The 19,048-nt window shown below is 50.4% G+C and overlaps 1 protein-coding gene across 1 annotated transcript in view; it reads left to right on the top strand.

Moving 5' to 3' along the window:
- Positions 1-19,048, top strand: part of LOC140430973 (inactive serine protease PAMR1-like) — a 355,125-nt gene that overhangs the window by 94,094 nt on the left and 241,983 nt on the right. Inside the window, exons 2-3 of the mRNA XM_072518823.1 lie at positions 770-946; positions 4,722-4,847. Of these exons, the coding sequence (XP_072374924.1) occupies positions 770-946; positions 4,722-4,847 (303 nt within the window). The remainder of the gene's footprint in view (positions 1-769; positions 947-4,721; positions 4,848-19,048) is intronic.

Here is a 19,048-nt window from a genome sequence, read left to right as displayed (position 1 = left end):
GGCCCCCAAAGATGCGGAGCATTCCGCACCTTTGTGGCGGCGTGATGCCCGTCTGATTGGCGCCGTTTTGGGCGCCAGTCAGCGGACATTGCGCCGTTTCTGGAGAATTTCGCCCCTTGTCACTCTAGGAACAGGAGTAAGGTAATTTAATTCCTCAAGCTGGATCTGCCCTTCAATTAAACCATGGCTAATCAGTAACTCAACTTAATTTAATATCTCTTGATAATGCTTCTGCAATTAAAATCGATATGAGTCTTGAAAATGTCAATTGACCCATGATGTACCACCAATGACGACAGACGAGAGTCGGAAGAGTAAACTGTGGCTTTAATGAGCTAAAAGACACCTGCTGGCAGCCGGTCCCAGAATGAGGACAGGGCTGGAGGTTAGCTACCTTTATACTTGAGCCCGAGGGGCGGAGCCAGCAGGGACAAACCCAGACATGTAACAAACAGTAAGAACAGTAAGTACCATAAGTAAGAACAGTATGTACAATATAATACAGTGGTTCACCACAACCCAAAATTTACAATCTTCTGTATAGTTCTAGGATTCCATGCCCTTTTGTGTAAAAAGATGCTCCCAAATTTCACTCCCTTGTGGATTTCCCACCAGTGGAAGTAATTTCTTCCTATTCACTTTCTATTCAGCAGCTTAACATCTGTAACTGCCTGTCTCTCACTTGTGTGTTGCCTAATTTAGGGCATAAATAACAACCAAATTTAACAAAAATATTAACAATTGCTGTCCTTTTGCTATGATTTCCCAGGATATACCCTAATCAATGAGGACTGCCCAGGGGCTGAGTGGAATATCATGTGTCGGGACTGTTGTGAAACAGATCAGATTGAGTGCCTTTGTCCTGGGAAGGAGGAGGTTGTGGGATATTCTGTCCCATGCTGCCGGAATGAGGAAGATGAATGTGACTCTTGTCTGATACACCCAGGTATGGCTCAGCTCCCTAATAGAGTGGTGCTGAATGCACATGGACTTCAGCGGTTCAACAAGGAGATGGCAAAGTTCTCCACCATCTTCTAGAGGGCAATTAGGCATGGGTAACAAACACTGGCCGAGCCAGCAACATCCACAACTCATGAACGGAAATTTTTTTTGAAAGCACTTTGTAAAGCACTTTGCCATCTCCTTCATAAGATGTTTCAATTGAAGATGGCAATGATACTATACACCAACCCACTGCATTACCGTTCTCTGTCCACCTCCCGTATAACAGTTACATTCAAAGAAAGCTTATACTCTTCCTCCAGGTCCTCCAACCTCGCAAACTTGCCCCCTATAAACAGGTCACCAAATCGCCCATGAAACCTTATGTCGAACTCCCTCAACGCAAACCTATGATTGTCACAGATCGGTGCCCACACCGAGTACCCTCCAGTCCCAAATGCGGCCTCCACTGCCGCTACACCCTTAATGCCAACACCATCACTAGACTCATGGAGTACCTGGTTGGTGAAAATGGCAGAGGCGCTAACAGCAAAGCCCTTAAACTCATTCCCCTACATGATGCCGCCTCCATCCGACCCCACGACCCATTTCCTAACTATGGTGATGTTTGTTGCCCAGTAGTAGTTCATCAAGTTTGCCAGCACCAGCCCCCCCATTCCAGGAAGACCCTCATAACCAGCAGGGTCTTCCCCACCCACACAAATCCAGAGATCGGAGCATTAACCTTTTTGAAAAATGACTTCAGGACGGAGATTGGGAGGCTCTGAAACATGAACAGAAACCTTGGCAGCACCGTCATTTTTACTGTCTGCTCCTGCCCCGCCAGCGACAGCGGGAGCACATCCCACCTCTTAAAGTCCCCCTTCATCTTCTCCACCAACCGAGTGAAATTCAGCTCGTGCAGCTGCGCCCAGCCCTGTGTCACCTGGATGCCCAAATATATATAACTTGTCCCCACCACCTTGAATGGCAGCTCCCCATATCTCCGCTCTGCCCTCTAGTCTGCACATTCAACTTGTATCCGGAGAACCGGCCAAATTCCTCCAAAATCCCCATAATGTCCCCAAAACTACCGAATGGGTCTAAAATATATAGGAGCATGTCTTCCGCATACAGTGAGATCCTGTGCTCGGCCCCCCCTCACCTACCTCCTGACAACTTCTCACTTCACTCCCATTAGTTAGCCCGCCCAGCTCTGTAATATTATCCTTTATCAATTCTGTCACCTCGCCTCCTTTCTTTTCGTCCCTACCATTCCTGAACATCTCATAGCCAGGAATAGTTAGCAGCCAGTCCTGCCATTTTTTGAACTAGAAGTGAAAGCAGAAAATACTGGTAAACACCGCAGGTCTGGCAGCACCCATGGAGAGAAATATCGTGTTATAGTGTCGAGTCCAATATAGCCCTTCTTCGGATCTGGTTTTGAACCAGGGGCGAAATTCTCCGGAAACGACGCGATGTCCGCCGACTGGCGCCCAAAATGGCGCAAATCAGTCGGGCATCGCGCCGCCCCAAAGGTGCGGAATGCTCCGCATCTTTGGGGGCCGAGCCCCAACCTTAAGGGGCTAGGTCGGCGCCGGACGAATTTCTGCCCCGCCAGCTGGCCGAAACGGCCTTTGTTGCCCTGCCAGCTGGCGCGGAAATGACATCACCGGGCGGCACATGCGCGGGAGCGTCAGCGGCCGCTGACAGTTTCCCACGCATGCGCAGTGGAGGGAGTCTCTTCCGCCGCCCCCATGGTGGAGACCGTGGCGGAGGCGGAAGGGAAAGAGTGCCCCCACGGCACAGGCCCGCCCGCAGATCGGTGGGCCCCTATCGCGGGCCAGGCCATCGTGGGGGCACCCCCCTGGGCCAGATCACCCCGCGCCCCCCCCCCAGGACCCCGGAGCCCACCCGTGCCGCCTTGTCCCGCCGGTAAGGTAGGTGGTTTAATTTATGCCGGCAGGACAAGCATTTTAGCAGCGGGACCTCGGCCCATCCGGGCCGGAGAATTGAGCGGGGGGCCCGCCAGCCGGCGCGGCGTGATTCCCGCCCCCGCCGAATATCCGGTGCCGGAGACTTCGGCAACCGGCGGGGCGGGATTCACGCCAGCCTCCGGCGATTATCCGACCCGGCGGGGGGTCGGAGAATCTCGCCCCAGATCTCTATTACTGCCCAAGATCATATTCTCATGTGGTTATCTGCGTCTGGAGCTCGCCTGATGTGTTATGTACTCTGGGATAACACAGGCTGCAACTCAATGCAGCTTTGACCAAAAGATACTCCAGACTTTGAAGTAAGTTCAATGTGATTTATTGAACCATTAGCACAGTTCTCTATGAGTTCGACTCTCCTGCTAATCTTGCTATAGTAACTCAGTCTAACTAACCAGTCTGCTCTAAGCCACATGGTGGATGTGATGCTTTTGATCTGCCCCTGTCCTTCTCTCTGAGTGTCGCCTGTGGAAAGAGACAGCATGTGTGCCCTGTCCTTTTATATGGGTTGCCCCCTTGTGGTAGTGTCACCTCTGGGTGTCTTGACAGCCCATTGGTCGTGTCCTATTCTAAGTATTCATTAGCTGTATGTCTGCATGTCATGACATCTCCGGTACTCCCTCTAGTGTTTACTTAGTTGTAGTGTATTTACATTAACCCATTGGTATTTACAGTGCTGCATATCAACCACACGCCAATCTTATTTTCCATGCTCTGTGTATTTGCATATATGCACTGTGAGCTTAACTTACTGTTTATTACAATATCTCTTTATTGATCCCACCTGACTACTATGCCCCACCTTAATACCTTACTATTTCTTAACTGGCACTATTGATCTCTCCTCATCCTTTGTGCATCTTATTTCTCCTTTTTCCTGGTTACCATCCCTCTCCAAAGGCTTCTCCCTAACAGTTCGAGCTAAATGCCCCATGAGACACTAGTCCCAGCTCTGTAAGGTTCCACCTGCCTGCCCGGTCTAGGTTCCACCTGTCCCGAACCAGTTCCAACATCTCAAGAATCCAAAGCCCTCCCACTGCACCATCTCTCCAGACACACATTTATCTGTTCTATCGTGCTATTTCTACTCTTGCCTGCATATGAACAAAGAACAAAGAAAAGTACAGCTCAGGAACAGGCCGTTCAGCCCTCCAAGCCTGCGCCGACCATGCTGCCCATCTAAACTAAAATCTTCCACACTTCCTGGGTCCATATCCCTCTATTCCCATCCTATTCATGTATTTGTCAAGATGCCCCTTAATATGGCCCCGGGATCAATCCAGAGGTCCTGCATGCTTGTCTCCTTTCTAGTCTGCAGGTCTGCCTGCAGGTCTTCAACCCTCTTTCAATTATGTTTCTCCGTAGCAAGGAATTCTCCTGCTTTCTGGCCCAAACGACAATGTGAGCCTACTTGTGACACTAATAACGATTATTATTAGATTGTTTTTTTCTGGACTCTTTAATCATTCTCAGGCATTTGTCATTTTAAATACCTCTATCAAATACCCCTGCAGTTTCCTTTGTCATAAACATACTAATTCTGAATTTCCAAGCCTTTTTGTTTACATTTCCTCAAATCAGATGGCACCCGCACTGTCTTCCCAACTGTTGTCAAAACATCCTTTCCAGACTGTGCAGCCCAAATTGCACATAGGAGTCCAACTGCCACCTTGCTAAGATTTTATTTAGATCTCCCAACTGAATCTGAATACAAAGTTCTTCATATGAGGTGAGAACCGATGAAGAATGTTTTGCAGATTTTGAATATTTCATGTTTTGTTACAGGGTGCATCATCTTTGATAACTGTAAAGGATGTAACAATGGTTCATGGGGAACCTTGGATGATTTCTACATCAAAGGGCTTTACTGCTCTGAGTGCCATGCTGGCTGGTCGGGGGGAGACTGTATGAGTAAGTAATGTATTTTTCTAAATCCTTCAGCAATCACCTCCTCCAATGGCACCCTTTCTAAAGGAAGAGGACTGTGCCCAGAACTGACTGAAAGAGCTCTCTGTGAATGGATAACAAAGGCTTCTGTTTATATCGAATTTTATCACAAATCTCTGACACTTCTTACTGTGATTTTCTTGAATTAACTTGAAGTGCTGTCACTGTTAGAGACAAGCGCAGCAAACAATCTGCACAGAGCAAAGCTTTACATATGGTAACGGTGAAATAAAAGTTAAAAAAGGTTGGAAAGATTCAGCAAGTCAGGAAGCATCTGTGGCGAGAGAACCAGGGCTACTGGGCGAAATTTAATGGTTGTGGAAATGGGCCCGTCCATTGGCCAGAGAGCTGGTGGCAACACCACTCCAAACATTTCTGGGGCCCCGTTGGGATTAAATCAGAATTAGGCAGCACACAAGCTGGTAAAGTGGGAGAAAATTCCTCCGACTGCCTGGTGTGGTGGATATGCCCCCTCCAAGTGTTGCTGCTCAGTCAAAGGCTGCGAGTTCTTTAGCAGCGTCACTAGGAGTGATGGCCTCTGCCATACTGCAGTGAGCCTGTTTGAAGGATTACATAGATACATCAAAGATAGGAGCAGGAGGAGGCCTTTTGGCCCTTCGAGCCTGCTCTGCCATTCATCACGATCATGGCTGATCATCCAACTCAATAGCCTAATCCTGCTTTCTCCCCATAGCCTTTGATCCCATTCTCCCCAAGTGCTATATCCAGCCGCCTCTTGGATATATTCAATGTTTTAGCATCAACTACTTCCTGTGATAATGAATTCCACAGGCTCACCACCCTTTGTGTGAAGAATTGTCTCTTTATCTCTGTCCGAAATGGTTTACCCTGAATCCTCAGACTGTGACCCCTGGTTCTGGACACACCCATCATTGGTAACATCTTCCCTGCATCTACCTTGTCTAGTCCTGTTAGATTTATACCATTTTATAAGTATGAGATCCCCCCTCATTCTTCTGAACTCCAGCGAGAACAATCCCAACCTAGTCAATCTCTCCTCATATGACAGTCCCGCCATCCCTGGAATCAGTCTGGTAAAGCTTTGCTGCACTTGCTCGAGAGCAAGAACATCCTTCCTCAGAGATGGAGACCAAAATTGCACACAACACTCCAAGTGTGGCCTCGCCAAAGCCCTGTATAATTGCAGCAACACATCCATGCTTGTATACTCGAAACCTCTTGCAATGAAGGCCAACATACCATTAGCCTTCTTTACCGCCTGCTGCACCTGAATACTTACTTCAGCGAATGGTGCACAAGGACACCCAGGTCCCGCTGCACACTCCCCTCTCCCAATTTACAACCATTCAGGTAGTAATCTGCCTTCCTGTTTTTGCTTCCAAAATGAATAACCTCACACTTATCCAAATTATACTGTAACTGCCATTGGCTTGCCCACTCGCCCAACCTGTCCCGAACTTGCTGTAGGATCCCTGCATCCTCGTCACAATTCACCCTCCCACCTAATTTGGTATCATCTGCAAACTTTGAGATGTTACCATCTGCAAACTTTGAGATGTTACATTTTGTTCCCTCATCCAGATCATTAATATATATTGTGAATAGCTGGGCTCCCAGCACCGATCCCTGTGGTACCCAACTAGTTACTGCCTGCCAATTTGAAAAGGACCCATTAATCCCTACTCTTTGTTTCCTCTCTGCCAACCAGTTTTCTATCCACCTCAATACATTTCCCCCAATCCTATGCGCTTTAATTGCGCACAATAATCTCTTATGCGGGACTTTGTCAAACGCCTTCTGAAAGTCCAAATATATCATATCGACTGGCTCCCCCTTGTCGACTGTGCTGGTTACCTCTTGAAAGAATTCCAACAGATTTGTCAAGCATGATTTTCCCTTCATAAATCCTTGCTGACTCTGATTGATCCTGCCACTGCTTTCTAAATGTTCCGCTATAAAGTCCTTGAAAATGGATTCAAGCATTTTCCCCACTACTGATGTTAGGCTTCCTGGTCTATAATTCCCAGCTTTCTCTCTACCTCCCTTTTTGAATATCGGAGTGACGTGAGCTACCCTCCAATCTGCAGGGACAGTTCCAGAGTGTATAGAATCCCGGAAGAAGACCACCAATGCATTGTTGCTGGAGCCCTGGACCAAGATGAATGGGGCAGGATTGTCGGGGCCAGACAGGGAGCTGCAACATTTTAAGCAAGCTGGTACAGAGGCAGGAAAGGCGATGGGGAGGAAAGAACGACGTGGAAGATCTGCGATAGCATGGAGGGTGGATATGATTCAATGATAAATGGGATGATGGTGTAAGGCAAGAAGGGTGATCATGTAACAAGTAGAGAAACAAAAGTTTGGTCTAGTAATGGGATGAATTATCTGGTAATCTGTATTTTTCTGGTGCTGTTCATTGAGTGGAGTGTGTTAGGAAGTACATTTACTGCAATGCAGAGGCATGTTTAATGGAGGTACAGCGATCTCTCTGATTATGTGGATCCAGGGGACCCTGTGACCAATACTGGGGTATAAATATCCAGAACCTTGGTGTCTCAGTTGAAACTCCCGAGATCTTAGTATAAAAACCTAGCAGTTTCACTATGTAGACTCTGAGGTATCAATATCCAGTTCTAGGGTGGGGAACTCAGTAAAAGCTCCTTTGGGATGCAGTGTCTGATCCCTGGGATCTCAATGATTAATTTCCCTTGGTATGTGTTTTTTGGTTCCTGTCTCTGACTCTGTAATGTCTCTGTCACTCACTGTTGGTGATCTCTGACTCGTGGGCCTGGATTTTCACGGCACAATGGACATTCTGCGCCTTGTCCAAGATGGCACCGGGACCCTGGATCTAAAAGTCCTTCCACCATTCCACAGAGTTCCCAGCTTCTGACCAACACTTGTAGCCGCAATATTTATATGACTGGTCCAGTTCAGTTTCTGATCAATGATAACTCCCAAGATGTTGATAGTAAGGGATTCAGTAATGGTAATGCTATTGATTGTGAAGGGGAGATGGTTACATTCTATCTCGTTGGAGGTGGTTATTGCCTGGCATTTATGTGGCTCAAATGTTACTTGCACTCATCTGCCTAAGCCTGAGTGTTGTCCAGGTCTTCCTAAATTTGTACAAGGACTGCTTCAGTATCTGAGGAGTCACGAATGGTGCAGATCGTGCAATCGGCAGTGAACATCCACATTTCTGACCTTGTGATGGACGACAGGTCATTGATGAAGCAGCTGAAAATGGTTGGGCCTAGGGATACTGCCCTGAGAAACCCCTACAATGATGTCCTGGGACTGAGATGATTGATCTTCAACAATCACAACCATCTCGCTTTATGCTAGGCATGCCACCCACCAATAGAGAATTTTCCCCTGATTCCCATTAACTTCAGTTTTGCTAGTGTTCCTTGATGCCACACTTGGCCAAACAGTATCTTGATGTCAAGGGCAGTCACTATCACCTCACCCCCTGAGTTCAGCCCTTTTCCCCAAGTTTGGATCAAGGCTGAATTGAGGTCTTGAGCTCAGTGGCCCTTGCAGAATCTAAACTGAACACAGTGACCAAGTTATTATTAACTGCTGCTTGATAGCTATTGACCGCCTCTTTCGTCACTTTGCTGATGATCAAGAGTAGACTGATGGGGCGATAATTCGCTGAGTTGGATTTGTGCTGCTTTTGGTGGACTGGGCATACCTGGGCAATTTTTCACATTGCTGGGTAGATGCCAGCTCTCTAACTGTATGAGAACTGCTTGATTATCGGCTAGTTTGAAGCACAAGTCTCCAGTGATATTGCCAGAAAGTGGGCAGGGCCTTTGCAGTTATGCAGTTACACAGTGTCTTCAGCCATTTCTTGATATCACATGGAAGAATTGAATTGGAAGAAAATTGGCATTTGTGATGCAAGAGACCTCCGGAGGAGGCCTAAATGGATCAGCCATTCAGCATCTCTGGCTGAAGATGGTTGCAAATGTTTGAGCCTTCTCTTTTCCGTTGATATGCTGAGCTTCCCATCATTGAGGATGAGAACATTTGAGGAACTTCCTTCTCCAGTTAGATGCTTAATTGCCCACCACGATTTCTGTATGAAATGCCACACGCTGACCGATTACGCTACTGGAGCACTGCCCACCACCATTTCTGACACAATTTTTGATCAGATCTATTGGTTGTGGGATTGCTTAGCTCTATCTATCACATTGCTTCTTCTGCTGTTTACCATGCAAGTAGTCTTCTGTTGTAGCTTCATCAGGTTGACGCCTCATATTTGGGTTTGCCTGGTGCTGCTCCTAACATGCCCTTCTGCACACTTCATCGAAGCAGGGTTGATCCCTCAGCTTGATGGCAATGGTAGAGTTGGGGAAAAGGCCAGGCCATGAGATTGCAGATTGTGGTTGAATATAATTCTCCTATTGCTGATGGCCCACAGTACCTCATGGATGCCCAGTTTTGAGTTTCTAGAGCTTCTCTGAATCTATCCTTTTTAGCATGGTGGTAGTGCTACACAACAAAGTGGAGGGTATCCTCAATGTGAAGATGGGATTCCTATCAATACTGCCATGGAGATAAGGATCTGCAACAGGCAGATTGGTGAGGATGTGGTCATCTAGGTTTTTCCCTCTTGTCAGTTCCCTCACCATCTATAGCAGACTAGCAGCTATGTCCTTTTGGATTTGGCCATCTCGGCCAGTAGCATTCCTACTGAGCCACTCTTAGTGATGGACCTAGAAGTTACCCTCCAGAGTATATTATGTTCCTTTGGCACCGTCAGTTCTACCAGTTGGTGCTCAACATGAAGCATTACCGATTCACCAGCTGAGGTGGGGATGGGGTGGGTGGGAGATGGGTGGGTGATGACCAGCTGGAGGTTTCCGTGCTCTTTTTCCTTGATGTCATGAGACTTTATGGGATCCGGAGTAATTGGGCGGGGTTTACCTGACCTTCCCACTAGTGGGAGCTTCTGGCAAACCCCCTTTGGGTAAGCAATGCAAAATACCATAGATATTGGCAAGACCAGAAGATCCCACCAGCAGTCAATGGTGAGCCATTTCTGCCAACAGAAGGCACGCCATGGGTAGGTTGGAAAATGCTGTCCAATGCTGAGGTTCTCTGGACAGCTCCCTCCCATAGTGTTGCTTGATTAGACTGTGGGCCAGCTCTTCCAATTTTGGCACAAGCCCCCTTCATGTTAGTAAAGAGGGGTTTGCTGGGTCGACAGGGCTGAGTTTGCCATAGTCGTTTCCAATGTTTAGATCGATGCTCGGTATTCCATCCATTTTTTTTCCTTTCAGTCTTTGCGATGGTTTGATACAATTGAGTGGCTTGTAGGCCATTTCAGAGGGCGTTTAAAGAGTCAACCATATTGCTTTAGGTCTGGAGTCACATGTAGGCCGGACCAGGTAAGGACAGCAAATTTCCTTTCCTAAAGAATATTAGTGAACCAAATGGGTTTTACGACGTTTGACAATAGTCGCTATTACTGAGACAAACTTTTAATTCCAGATTTTATTGATTGGATTTCAGTTCCTCCAGCTACCATGATGGGGCGTCAACCTGTGTCCCCAGAGCATTGACCTCTGTCTCTGGATTACTAGTCCAGAAACATTACCACTATGCCACTTTTACAACCCCCTACAGGGTCAGAACATGTACTGCATATGATTCCCCTCCTACACTTCAGAGTATGAGCTCCCAGGTGACTAGGGGGAGGTGCTTCTTCCCAATTGGAGGAACTTCTCACAGGATATAAACCACGACCTGGGAGTAGGTCGGGGAAGGTGACCCTGCGGAGAGGAGTGATTGTTGTATCTAGTGTGAGGATAAAGAGTGTTGAATCCTGTCAACCTGGCCTCTTGTCGAGTCCTTGCTTCCGTCCGCAACACTGGCAATGAGGATAAAGAGGAGCTCCCGCAGCCACAGGACATTTTGCCACCAGCCAGCCTCCATTACGCCTGGAGAGGCCTTCGCCCCAGCCAGAGCGATGGTGCTCATAGGAAAACTCCTTTTGATGCTGACTCGGATAATTGGGCCCAGTACGTTGAAAGAGTTCAACATTTTTTTCGCACTAACGCCATTACCAATGATGAATGACAGACCGTCACCTTGCTGACCGTTGTTGGCAGTACAACCTATGTACTGATAAGGAACTTGGCTTACCCAGCTAGGCAGGCCGAATGCACTGCCGTTTATCACGCTGTTCGACATGGTGGGCCATCACCTGAATCCACAGCCCCCGGTTATGGTCCGCTTCCATCCCGCTTTGCAGATGCGGCGGAGTCCACTGGGGAATACTTGGTGCGCTTACTGGGACTTGCTACTACCTGCATGTTCGGAGCTGGTCTGCCTGAATTCCTGTGGGACTTCTTCATTTGCGAGCTTCGGGACCTTGGGATGCAGCGGAAGCTGCTAATAGAGACACCCCGACACCCGAGAGGGCCGTTGACATAGTGCTCTCCCAAAAACGCGACCATGGACTCCCAAGAACTCCAGGACCTGGCAGTCCTGAACATTGGGCATCGTCGGGACCACCGGCCGACAGCCACCAGAAGTGAGGTGCTGAGACCGTCCCAGGGCATAGTCACCGCAGGCCCCACAAACTGTGCAGCGACTCACCCCGCAGTGAACGTGGAGCAACCGCCGACTCAGTGTTGTTGGATGATGGGCGGCAGTATCGAGCTGGACATCAAGGCCAACAACAAGGCTCCGGGAGAACACATGAGAGCGCCGTCCCCCAGCGGCAGAGCAGCCGTTATTCCCCCCAACTGCGCAGCCGCAAGTATTTCCTGGGGGACTTGGAGGCCGAGGAGCCACCCCTGCCGCTGCACTGTGTTACAGGCCCCAGAAAGGCACCCGTCTGGGTGACGCTGCTGCTAAATGGACACCCCACCGAGATGGAACAGGACACGGGAACGACGGTTTCTATCGTCAGCTTTTGTACATTTACATATACATAGAATTACATACATAGAATTACATAGAACATACAGTGCAGAAGGAGGCCATTCGGCCCATCGAGTCTGCACCGACACACTTAACCCTCACTTCCACCCTATCCCCCAGACACTAAGGGCAATTTATCATGGCCAATCCACCTAACCTGCACGTCTTTAGAATGTGGGAGGAAACCGGAGCACCCGGAGGAAACCCATGCAGACGGGGAGAACGTGCAGTCCCCGCACTGACAGTGACCCAGCGGGGAATCGAACCTGGCTAGCCATGTACACCAGGGAGCGCTTAGAAAATGAAGGCACCGCCCATGTGCCCGTGGCATACGGTGACCAGTCCTCGTGCCTACCATTGTGTTGTCCGTGGCGACGGGCCCAGCCTATTGGGACACGATTGGCTGCATCACCTGCGTCTCATTGGCAACGCGTGTGCCAGGTGTACCTCCGTGGACCGGAAGGCGTGTTGACCAAGTTCCCGTTGGTTTTTGCTGAAGTCCTCGTTACCATTAAAGGAGCGATGGCCACGATAAATGTGGAGCAGAATGCCCAGCCCCGATATTTCCCTACCCACCCTGTACCGTCTGCACTGCGTGCCAAGGCATACCTGGAATTGGACCATTTGGAACAGCTGGCTATTATTCTACCATGCCGATTGGGCCCCGCCTGTAGTTCCCGTGCTGAAGTGGATGGGTTGATGCGGCTTTGCGAGGACTACAAAATGACTGTAAACCAAGTATCCCGCCTTGACCGTTACTCGGTCCCTCGGATCGAAGATCTCTACGTCCGGCTCAGCGGACGAAAAATGTTCACAAAGCTGGACATACGCCACACGTACTTGCAGCTGATGCTCAAACCGAGCTCCTGGAAGTGTGTGAAAATCAATACCCATCGGGGACTGTACGAGTATGGGCGGTGCCGCTTGGAGTCTCCTCGGCTTGTGCGATATTTCAGAGGGTTATAGAGATTATCTTGTGAGGGCTGCAAGGGTGGCCATCGCCCTGGATGATGTTCTCATCACCAGGACCTCGCATCAGGAACACAAGGAGATCCTAACCAAAGTCCTAGAGCGGTTTACTTGGGCCAGGTTCGCCTCTGAAGGGAGAAGTTCTTTTTTCATATCTAGGCTATCGAGTGGACTGTAGGAGCGTCCATCCAGTGGAGGAGAAGGGGCGGGTGATTTGCCAGGCCCCCATCACTCATGGCCAAATGGAGCTCCGCTCTTTCATAGGCCTGGTGAACTATTATGGGACGTTCATAGCCAGGATGGCCACACTGCTCAGCCCGCTCCACCAACTGCTGAAGAAGGGGCAGAAATGGGACTGGAGCCCCCTGCACCAGAAGTTGTATCAAGAGGTGAAGCAGCACCTCTCGTTAAATGAATTCCTGACCCACTTCAACCCGGACAAACCCCTGCTCCTCGCATGCGATGCCTTGCCATACGGCGTCGGGGCGGTTCTGGCACACTGCATGCCCGACGGCTCGGAGCAACCAATAGCCTTTGCGTCCCACACACTTGCGGACACCGAGCGGAACTATGCACAGGTAGAAATAGAAGGCTTGGCCGTTGTGTTCTGCGGTGAGAACATTTCACCAGTACGTTTATGGATGTGCGTTCATGATATATACCTACCATAAGCCCCTGTTGGGGTTATTCAAGGAAGATCGGGTGATTCCACTGATAGCATCTGCCTGGGGTCAGCGGTGAGCCTTGTTTCTGTCCACCTATGAGTATACTTTACAGCATCGCCCGGACACAAGAATCCTGCACACGTACAAATTGAGTCGCCTGTCCCTACCCACAAAGCCGCAAGCTCCTGTCGCAGCTGTGGAGGTGATAGCCACCCTCCATTTCATGGATATTTTGCAAGTAACGGCAGCACACATCAGAGAGTGGACCCAGATTGACCTTGAGTTATTGAGGGTCCGACATATGGTCCAATACGGGGCCCGACATAGGGCAATACCATACGGATGAGAGCCTACACCTCCAAGCTACCCAGAATGAGTGCTGAAGACGGTGTCCTCTGCTGGGGAACGTGGGTGGTTGTACCCGAACAGGGGCATACACTCCTGTTGAAAGACCTCCATAACAGGCACTGTGGAGTGGCCAAAATGAAAATGTTGTCGCACAGCTACGTTTCGTAGCCTGGACCCCTGTTGAAAGACCTCCATAACAGGCACCCCGGGGTGGCCAAAATTTAAATCTTGGCATGCAGCTACGTTTTCTGGCCCGGACTGGATGCCGAGATCAAGCAGGTGGCCCGCAATTATGCCCTGGGCCAGGAACACCAGAAGACTGCACTGGTGGCCCTGATACACCCCTGGGAGTGGCCCGGGAAGCCATGATTCCCACGTACACACTAACTTTGCAGGGCCATTTCAGGGGCCCACGTTCCTCTTTTAGTGGACGCCTACTCAAAGTGGCTTGAAGTACACCGGGTCTCTACAGCGACCACATGAGCAACCATGGACAAACTGCGAGGCAATTTAGCACGCACCACTGGCCAAAGTCCTGGTGTCTGACAATGGGGCGGCATTTACAAGCCAAGAGTTCGCATCATTCATGGCCACACATGGCATCAGGCATCTACGGATGGCTCCGGGCCACCGGGCCTCCAACAGACTAGCCAAACGCGGTATAGACGTTCAAGCAGGCCATGAAGAAGATGACCTTGGGATCTTGGGAGATGCAGCTGGCACGATTTCTCTTTAATTATCAGTTATCATATGATGCCTCACGCCACAACTGGGATCACGGTGGCAGAGTTGCTCATGGGGCGGTGACTCCAGACACGTTCAGCCCCGCCCTCCCCGACGTCAGGGTGCAGGTCCGCCAGCGGCAGGACTGCTCGGAGACAGACTCTCACCACTGTCCACAAGTGTGCACATTCACGACAAGCGATGCAGTTTACGTGAGAAACTTCGGGACTGGAGCCACATGGATCCCTGGGGTAGTCCTCCACAAGATGGGGCTGGTCTCCTATGTGATCCAGGTACAGGGTACCGAGGCACACCGCCACCTGGACCATATATGACAACGTGATGAGGAACCACCAGGGCAAGGCCCGGAGTCATAGCGCAGGACCCTGACTCCGACCCCATACGGCCAAGGAGGCAGTATTGACAGTACCTGAGCTGTGCCAGCTACAATGATCCTCACGGAAGCAGTGGTGACCGATGCGCTACACACCTCCCAGGCCAGCCCACAACCCAAGCGGCCATGGGACCCAAATGTACCTGAGGACATGTACATTTGTCCAGACTTGCGAGGAGGGGGCACATTATGACCCCAGGGGTAACGACTCATGGGGGCACGGTAGCACAGTGGTTAGCACAGTTGCTTCACAGCTCCAGGGTTCCAGGTTCAATTCTCGGCTTGGGTCACTGTCTGTGCGGAGTCTGCATGTTCTCCCCGTGTCAGCGTGGGTTTCCTCCGGGTGCTCCGGTTTCCTCCCACAGTCCAAGGATGTGCAGGTTAGGTGGATTGGCCATGATAAATTGCCCTTCATGTCCAAAAAGGTTAGGTGTTGTTATTGGGTTACGGGGATAGGGTGGAGGTGTGGGCTTAGGTAGGGTGCTCTTTCCAAGAGCCGGTGCAGACTCGATGGGCCGAATGGCCTCCTTCTGCACAGTAAATTCTATGATTCTGTGGAGAGGAATGATTGTTGTATCTAGTGTGAGAATAAAGAGAGTTGTATCGTGTCAGCCTGGCCTCTTGTGGAGTCCTTGCCTTTGTCCACAACAGCCGCCGCCTCCCTGACTGGGTGGAAAGGCATGTGTTGGCATCCGTTGACATGGATGGAGCATGGGGAGTGGGTGGGGGTTGAGTGTGTGTGGACAGGGTGAGGGCTGGAGGGCCTAACTGCTTTTATTGCAACTGGGGCCAAACACAGCCCTGTGGCTGCCTCTGCACAGTTTCTGGGGGTGATGGGCCCAACTCCAGCTAGCACACACGTGCACACGCACATGGACACACACCAGGCAAAACCATCTTTTCAGGGCTGTTAGGTAGGCTCGGCGTGGTGTAATATTACCTAACTCTGCGCACCTGCCTCAGGAGCAATTGGAATCCCACAAAGCTAAGTGTGTCATTCTCACAATATACAAGGTGAGAAAACACTTTCCTTTCTCCCTATGAAATGTTGCCTTCTAAATCTGGATTAAGTTATCCAACCTTTAAATCAGGCATTGAAGCCCCTTGATTTGGTCAACCGTATCTCCTTGCCATGAGGGCAGGGCTTCTGTTCTTCTTTCAGAAATGCTCCTATTGATATCATTGTTATAATTTTGCTGCTACGTTCTCTTGCCCCACTTTTTATTACACATTTTGGGTGTTGGGTAGTCTTGTAAACACCACTCAATTACTCCTTGTGCAATATATGTTCCATTCCCATGGATCAATTGTCAATTTAAGGAGTTAGCATAAATTCATCTACTTCTCCAATTCAATTAAACTGGCACTTTATTCCCACACCCTTTAAAGTAGTTAGACTCTTCTTACTTCATCTGGTATTCTATTTTCACTCCCACCCCCCCCCCCCCCACCCCCCACCCCACCCCACCCCACCCCACCCCCACCCCCACCCCACCCCACCCCCACCCCACCCCACCCCACCCCCACCCCACCCCACCCCACCCCACCCCACCCCACCCCACCCCACCCCACCCCACCCCCACCCCACCCCACCCCACCCCACCCCACCCCACCCCACCCCCACCCCACCCCACCCCACCCCACCCCCACCCCCACCCCACCCCACCCCACCCCACCCCCACCCCACCCCACCCCACCCCCACCCCACCCCACCCCACCCCCACCCCACCCCACCCCACCCCACCCCCACCCCCACCCCCAGTTAAATTAATACTCTACTTCCACTACTCTTGAGTTATGGTGGTACTCTACTCTCACCTCCTGTAGCTAAAATGTACTCTACTTCCACTGCCTCTAGTTAAACAAGTACTCTACTTCCACTGCTACTGTTAATATTCAGGTCGTGATTTTCTGATCGTGTTGTACCCATTGCATAGCGAGAGAGCCCAAAAACGAATTTCGCACCAGGTGCCTAGCTGCGCACGTTGCACTCAACCTCTCATGACCAACGTGATCTGGATCATGTCCTCACTGGGTGTCATCCAGATAAGGATATTTAAATGAGTGATTCGGCTCATTTAAATATGCTCAGCCTTTTCGAGGCGACAGCTCCTGGTTCCCGGTATTCACTGGCGAGGCCTCACGCCACGCAAATTAGTACTGATCTCCAGAAACCATGGGCGAGATTCTCTGATCCTGAGGCAAAGTGTTGACGCCGTCGGAAACGCCGTTGGAAACGTTTCTCGACGGCGTCAACACGGTCTCAGGATCAGCAATTCTGGCCCCTACAGGGGGCCAGCACGGCATTAGGAGTGGCCCACGCCTCTCCAGCTGCTGATTCTGGCGTGAACTGGGCACCGCGGGGTCCGCGTATGCGCAGTGGGGCCGGCGCGGTGTCTCCTGACGCAACATGGCGCAGGGCTACAGGGGCCAGCGCGGAAGAAAGGAGGACTCCAGCCAGAGAGGTCAGCCCGCCGATCGGTGGGACCTGATCGCGGGCCAGGCCACATCGGAGGCCCCCCCGGGGGTTGGACCCCCCACACTCACAACCCCTCCCCCGACCCTTCCTCGCCGAGTTCCCGCCTGCTGAGAGCAGGTGTGAACGGTGCCGACGGGACTCGGGTCTTTTCACACGGACATTCGGGCCATCCTGGGCCGAGAATCGCCGGGGGGGCCCTGTAGAGCGGCCCCCTGCCGGCGCCGCACTATCCACGCCGGCGCCAATGATGCCGATTCTCCGCTCGGCCCCGGGTTGAGAGAATCCCGCCCCATATATGATGGCACTTCCCCTGGCACCTCATAGAATCAGCATAGAATTTACAGTGCAGAAGGAGGCCATTCGGCCCATCGGGTCTGCACTGGAAACCGGAGCACCCGGAGGAAACCCACGCAGACACGGGGAGAAAGTGCAAACTCCGCACAGGCAGTGACCCAAACCGGGAATCGACCCTGAGACCCAAGAACTGTGAAGCAACTGTGCTAACCACTGTGCTACCATGCCCCCCTACATCTGGGTAGTGTTAAACTGGTACCCTAGTGATGCTGACCGGGCAACGAGGGGAGGTCGATGTCCCGTTGCCTACAAGGATGGATTGGTGTGGCGCCGGGTCACCTTCGTGCCGTGTGTGGGTGTGTGGGGGGTGGTCATGCGGACTTTTAGTAATGGAGGAAGGTTGCCCCTCCGGAGTTGAGGGATGTGGGTGCTGCCCATGTCTGCGAGGGGGAGGAATGGGGGACCCTCAACCTCACTCTTTCTGGGCACCCTTTAAAAATGCACCCCGATATCTGAGGAGCTTGTTTTGCCAGCGTCTTTAATTCCTTCCTGCAGACAAAAATTCTTAGTGTGGGATGATTCAGTAAGAGACCCTGCAGGCTCCTAAAAATGAAGTGTGGGTAAATACAGATCTGGATCGCGCCCAAACATCTGGGCGGGAATCACCCGCAAAACCCACCCAAAATGACACTGTCGTTTTTTTGGAGAAATGTGGCCTCAACTTCCTTTCCCTTTCGTTAATCTGGTATTCTACATCCTCTTCCCCACGTGAATCTGGTCCTGTACGTCCACTCCTCCTACTTAACCTGGTACTCTACTTTCAGTGTCCCCAGTTGAACTGGTTTTACTTTCACTACCCCTGAGATAATCTGATACTCTACTTTCACTCCCCTGAATTAAACTAATGTTCTATTTTCACTCCCTCTCATTAAGATGTTGTACTATGCCCACACTTTCTAGTTAAGATGACAATCGACCTCGACTCCCCATGGTTAAGCTGATACTCTGCTCCCCCTCTGACCTGGTTAAGATAATCACCTACATCCAATCTCCTTTGTTAATCTAGTAGTCTACTTCCATTCTGCCTAGTTTTGATGACCCTCTACTTCCATTCCCCCTGTTTAAGCTAGTACTCTTCTCCCATCTGGCCCATTTATATGATCCTCCAATTCTAATCTGACCCAGTTAAACTGGTATTCTTTTTTTCTCACCAGTCTTTGACTCAGTTATGTTTAAACTATTTTTCCACTACCTCTAGTGAAGCTTGTACCTTCCTTCCACTTCCCTTAAACTGGTTCCACTAGGGAAATGAAAATATTGATTATGCTATTTGACTGATATGCCAGAGGGCTGGATGAATAATCTG

The sequence above is a fragment of the Scyliorhinus torazame genome, chromosome 10 (assembly GCF_047496885.1).
Source record: "Scyliorhinus torazame isolate Kashiwa2021f chromosome 10, sScyTor2.1, whole genome shotgun sequence".
In the NCBI taxonomy this organism is placed as follows: Eukaryota; Metazoa; Chordata; class Chondrichthyes; order Carcharhiniformes; family Scyliorhinidae; genus Scyliorhinus; species Scyliorhinus torazame.
This window is presented reverse-complemented; position numbering and strand designations above follow the sequence as displayed.